Source organism: Pholcus phalangioides, unplaced genomic scaffold (genome assembly GCF_987345545.1).
Source record: "Pholcus phalangioides strain wild (caught in Gottingen) unplaced genomic scaffold, Ppha-v1.0 ptg000016l_1, whole genome shotgun sequence".
Taxonomy (NCBI): Eukaryota; Metazoa; Arthropoda; class Arachnida; order Araneae; family Pholcidae; genus Pholcus; species Pholcus phalangioides.
Genome location: NW_028301609.1, coordinates 6,059,200 through 6,065,199, shown reverse-complemented (window position 1 = coordinate 6,065,199; position 6,000 = coordinate 6,059,200). Strand labels below are relative to the sequence as shown.

At 38.8% G+C, this 6,000-nt stretch overlaps 1 protein-coding gene across 1 annotated transcript in view; it reads left to right on the top strand.

Annotated features, from left to right (window-relative positions):
* Window positions 1-1,612: 1,612 nt before the first annotated feature.
* Hr3 (nuclear hormone receptor 3 ROR-beta) overlaps window positions 1,613-6,000 on the top strand; it is a 122,361-nt gene continuing 117,973 nt past the window's right edge. The window contains exon 1 of the mRNA XM_089245882.1: window positions 1,613-2,662. Within this exon, the coding sequence (XP_089102008.1) occupies window positions 2,581-2,662 (82 nt within the window). The 5' untranslated portion in view covers window positions 1,613-2,580. The remainder of the gene's footprint in view (window positions 2,663-6,000) is intronic.

Below are 6,000 nucleotides of genomic sequence, written 5' to 3'. Positions count from 1 at the left end.
AATTCTGGAATTTTTTAAATAAACTCTGGAATTTTTATTTGATCCACTCATTGATTCAATTTAATTTTTATCAATTCAAAATTTTCATCAAGTTTCAATTTAAATTCAATTGTGTCTGCATATTTTTTTCGTAGAAAAATTTTCAGCATTTCTGTATATTCTGTAATAATTATGTGTATATTTTATGAGATTCCACACAATTCCCCCCCCCCCCACAAAATACATAAAATCGGCGCTTATGGTGCTCCGAAATCATTTTCGCGCCGGGCCCCGCGTCTGATAAGGGCGGCCCCGTAACAACGACACCAGCTGCAACAATTCCATTTACAATTCCATTCGAATACGATTGTGTCACTTCTAAGAGATAGAGGTGTCACTGACACTCATTCTCCGTACACAAAGTTTCTAACATTTCCTTTTCATTCCGGCATATTACGCCATTGTCTCTTACAATAATAAAAGAGGCGTCATTTGTGTAAATAAAATATAAAATAAAACATTTTTAATGGAAAAAAAGGTCTATACGCGCTACTGACACAATGTCGTCATCATCATCATCACCATCATCATCATCCACGAAGAGAAAAGAATCGGGTTGTGTGTGTGTGTGTGTGGAAAATATTTCAAGGAATTAATGAAAAATATTTCCAGACTTACTGAAAAATAGTGTATTTAAAGCACTAATGTAAAAAATTTCTACAGTTAATGAGAAATATTTTCAGAATTAATGAGAGATATTTCCGTAATTATGGAAATAAATACTTTCAGAACTAATTAACATTCATATTTTTGATGAAGAAAATAATCTCATAATAAATCTCTCCAATAATATAACATAGACACCTCCCCACCCCCACCGTTTGATTCGAAGCCCTGGGCCACATTGGACCGACCTACAAGACCCTCAACACGTGAATCAATCGAGATACCACAGTAATAATTGTTCGGCCCCATGGGCTTCATTAAAAAAAAAAAAAAATCCGTTTGTTTCAGGCATTGCGGGCCTGAAACGTAGTGCGATCTAGCCATTCCATCAGCATCCAACTCCAGTGGCGTAAACAACGAGACTGGCATCCCATAGAGTTAATTTTTAAATATTTATTGACAGTGAGGTGTCATTGACACTCATTTCTCTCTGCACACACAAAAAGTTTATAACATTTCCTTTTTTTTCATACCGGCATATTACGCCACTGCCTCTTACAATAATGAGAGAAAGAGAGAGAGAGAGAGAAAAGGCGTCATTTGTGTAAACGAAATAAGAAAAAAAAAAACCTTTTCTAATATGGAAAAAAAAAAGGTCTATACGCTACTGACACAATGTTATCATCATCACCACCATCATCATCATCATCATCCACGAAGAGAAAAGAATCGGGTTGTGTGTGTGGTTATGTAACAACCCAAAAAACATTCGACCTACATTTTTTTTTCCCCCTCCCCGAAGTCTGACGACGACGACGACGGAGAGGAAAGAGAAAATCGCCAAGCGCTCGCCAAACGGCAGTGTTATCACGTCGGAGGAGAGAAGCGAATGGCGGCGACAACCCTTGTGCCATAGCGGAAGTAAGTGAAGTTGTACGAGACCCCACGGCCCGGTTCAGTTCAACTGCACAAGCAATAACGGTGTTCACCAGAACAGGTGTTCCCAGCAGCGTGTTCCCGCGCCTTGTGCCTGTCTTGGCTGGTCCCGTGTGTTTTTTCGATTGTTGTTATATATTTTTTTTCCCCCGTCTTTTGTTTTTTTTTTACGTATTATCGTTATTGTTATGAAGTTTGTGTTGTTATTATTCGCGTGATCACGGTGGTGCGCGTTCTGTGAGTGTTATTATAAAGTGCGGTATTGGAATCACATACTCCTCAAGAAAAGCTTATATGGATAATTGTTATGATATGAATATTGACGTGTCTCTCTCTCTCCCATCCCAACAATAATTTCCATTGTTGCTGTCGTTACTACCGATATTGTTGGGGTTGCACGATCGTCATCAATTTGACTGCATGAAGCCGAGGAAAAATCTTCGAACTTCAACTTATTTTTGGACGGAATACAACGCTACGGAACAGAATCCCAAAGTTGTTAATGCATTATTGGATACGATGACGGGTATTAGTAACAACAACAATCGGTGACAATAACTTTTTCTCTTTGTGGATTTTTTTTTCTTCTTCTCGTATTGTTGTTTTGTTGGATTGTTGTGAGAAAAGAAAAAAAAAAAAAAACGTAAACAAAAACGTCCTTCATCGTGACACCGGAGGAAATTTGTTTTCAGAGAGAGGGACCTACATGTCGGAAGAACTTCAACCTTCATCGTTGAACATACCGTGGTTGTTGTTGTTGTTGTTTGTGTTTGATTCCCGTGTCTCCTAAAAGTACCTTTAACACTGAAATTTCTTTGGATTCTTCAACGTGATCACTTTTACTTTCCCAGTGGATTTTTCTCTCCTCCAACCCCCCCAAAAAAAATTTTTTTTTTCTCCACCTACGCTGTGTGGTCGCAAAAAATTTAATTTAATTTTTAATTTTTTTTTTTTTTTTTTTTTGGAGAGGCGGCCACTGGTACCAGTTGGTATTTTCGAATGGTTCTACAGATGTCTTGGAGTACGAGCTTCGGCAAGGTTGAGGTGGCCCAACCTCAAACATCTACGGGATCCATAAAAGGTCAGTCCTTTTTTTACATTATACAACACTGATTTCTCAAAATTTTATACGATTTTTTTTTTTTTTTTTGAAAGGTCTTATCTTTCAGAAATTTTTTGCACTATCAAAATTGGCAACCTGTTACCTTGTTTCCCTCGAATGACTTTTGGAGTGCGGTGGCGTCCAGAGCCGGGGGGTGGTCGAACACCCATTGAAATTTGTAGAATGGGCCCAAGCACCCACGGAAATTTGTAGAACGGGACCGAGCACCCATTGAAATTTGTAGAACGATTCCAAGCACGCCCCCGGAATTGATTAATAACTCAAAATTTCCCACATGAAACCGAAGACTAGCACCCACAGGTTCTAAACGGGAAGAGTGCAAAGGCTCTCAGTTTTTTTGTGTAGGCCGTGGTATACACGTGGTTAGAAAAACACCAATTCATACATAAATAACGGAGACGGCCCTTGCAATGCACTTACACGTCGTTACAAATACCTGTTTGTGCCTAGATATATTTTTTTCGATTCGAAATGTCTGGTTATAAAGAAAATTTTTGACACTACGTCAAAACTGAAAACCTGTTACCTTATTTTCCTTGGTCCGGATGACTGTCGGAGTGCTTAGGCTCTCAATTTATGTATGTGTGATTTTTATACACGTGGTTACAAATACCTGTTCATACACAAAACAACGGAGAAGGTACCTACGCCGGTACCCAGGGCCTATTTCTCAATAGTTCTGGCCCTGTGCAAACACAACTTTTTGGGACTCTTTATGCATAACATTCTTCGAGGGAGAGGCGTACGTCGAGGTGTCAGAGCCGAGGGTGTTGTGGGTGCTCGAGCAGCCATGAGAAATTCGTAGAACGGGTCCGAGCACCCCCAGAATTGATTCATAAATCGAAATTTCCCACATGAAACTGAAGATGAGAACCTAGAGATTCGAGTGCTAAGGCTCTAAATTTCTGTGTGTACACGTGGTTGCAAAAGTACCGGTTCATACATAAGTAACGGAGACAGTATAACCGTGTGATTTACTTACGTGGTTACTACCTGTTCATGCCCAAAAAAAAACGGAGGAGGCACCTATGCCGCTATGCCGGTACCCAGAGCCTATTCCTCAGTAGTTCTGGCACTGTGCAAACGCAACTCTCTGGGGCCCCTTTAAAAAACAATCTTTTAGGCAGAGGCGTACGCAAGAGCAGAGGAGTGGGGGCATTTAGGGTCTCCAAGATGATCAAAAATTAAAAAATATATATTTGTTAATATTTAAAAAAAAAATTAAAACACATCGAAGAAGATATTTTAATGTTTTGCTTTTGACTCATCCGAATGGACCCCGAAAACTTGTGGGCTCTGAACACGTGCCCCGTTTGCCCATGCGAGAAACAAGGAAACAAGCCCTGCAAGTACCTCACGATATTGAGGCCCTGATCTGTGTGTGACTCGCGTGTATATCGGTGATGGCGGCTTTGTGAGTAAAGTCTTGGGTGGCCCAGACTCGAGCAGGAAGTAAAATAATTGGAGTTTTTTTTTTATTCATTCTGAATTTTTTAATTAATTTCTTTTTCCCATTTCTCCCTTTGAAATTTCGCTCCATTCTGAAAAATAGACAGAAATTTTTTGATTCAAATTAAAAATTTGGAGAAATTTTTTTAAAGACCCTGAAAAGACCCCCCCCCCCCCCAAAAATGTTTGGGGGTTCTCCGGATCCTTGAACTCGTTAGATGTCCCATGTATGAATGACAGTTACTATAAATTTTTCTTTTATAATTGCTAAATAGAGTTTAAGTAATGAAATCTAGTTATGAAAATTCGTCTAAACATGTTCAGTTCATTTACGAAGATTACTCTAGAAATAATGACTTTGCCCCCCCCCCCCTCGTTTGTTAAATACTATTGTTATTCGGGAAATTTCAATTCCATTGTTACTGTTGGGAAATAATTCAATTCTTTGTTACTTGAATAAAAAATCGATCCTATTGTTGTTTGAGAGAAATTCCAATCTCATTGTTCCAAAAACTGTTATAAGACTTCTCATTCTCCAAAATCACTCTTTACCTATAACAAGGGCTCTTAACCTTTTTTGTTCCACGAAACTTTTTTCGTTGATGAGACGGGGGCCAAGAACCGAGTTTGGTTTGCCAGTAAGATGAAGGCCGTGTCAGTGAAATGAAAGACCTCTTAAATTAATTGCTTTTTTTGGCTCATCTTAATCAATTTTTATGCCACCTAAGCTCACGGACACCCCCCCCCCCCTGAAACCTCCACAAGGGTCACTGGTTTAGAGCCATTGGCCTATGAGCAGTCATCATTAATATAAGAGAGATTCAAAATAGTTATGTTTGGTGGGGGAGGTAAGAATTCGATCCTATTGTTACTTGGAAAAAAAAATCTGTCCGGTGTATTGTTGTTTCTGAGAAAATTTCAATCCCGTTGTTTCCTAAAACTGTTGTAAGATTTCATTCTCAAAAATCACACTTTACCTGTACTACGGGGACTTAACCTTTTATTCCACGGATCCTTTGCTCCAATAAGAGGGCCGACGGACCGAGTTTGCCACCTAACCTGTAGCAGTCATTATTAGTCAGAGAAAGAGATTCAAAATAGTTATGCACGAGGCAGTAAGAATTTGTTCCCATTTGTTTCAAAAAAATTGTTGTGAAATTTCATTCACAAAAATGCACTCGTTACCTATAGCAAGGGTTCTTAACCTTTTTGGTTCCGCGAATCCTTTGTGCCCATAAGACGAAAGCCAGGGACCGAGTTTTTGCCAGTGGGATGTAGTCCAGGGACCCCTTCACAGACTAAAGTTTCACCACATAATAATGTGAAAACAATAAGTTAATTGTTATCTCAATCTTTCTCCAAGGACCCTTGGTTAAGAACCACCGACGTAGTTATTATTAATCAGAGATAGAGACTCAAAATAGTTGTGTGGGATGGAATGAGAATTCATTAACCTTTAAATAATTAAAATAATAATAATTCAAAAAAAATCTAGCCAATTTATCTAGCATAGAAAATATTCGACTGAATGTCAATAATGATTTCAAATAATAGTAATAGTAGTTTTATTTTACTATTTTTTCAAATACTGGAACGGGAAGAGTGGAATGTGTATCGATCGGGTGTTGATCAATAATATAATACTTCTTTCACGGGATGAAATGATAAAAATAAGCGCGTTGGTGGCACGTGTCACGTGTATGTGCTCGAGTCAATGTAGGTCTTGAATGTTTATTTGGGGCCCTCGATACAGCGGCAGGTCTCCACGGGATCAAAGTGCAGTGGGTCATTGCTTTTGCTCAGTGAATGAATGAATGATTCAAGATTCAAAATTAAATATACCGCCG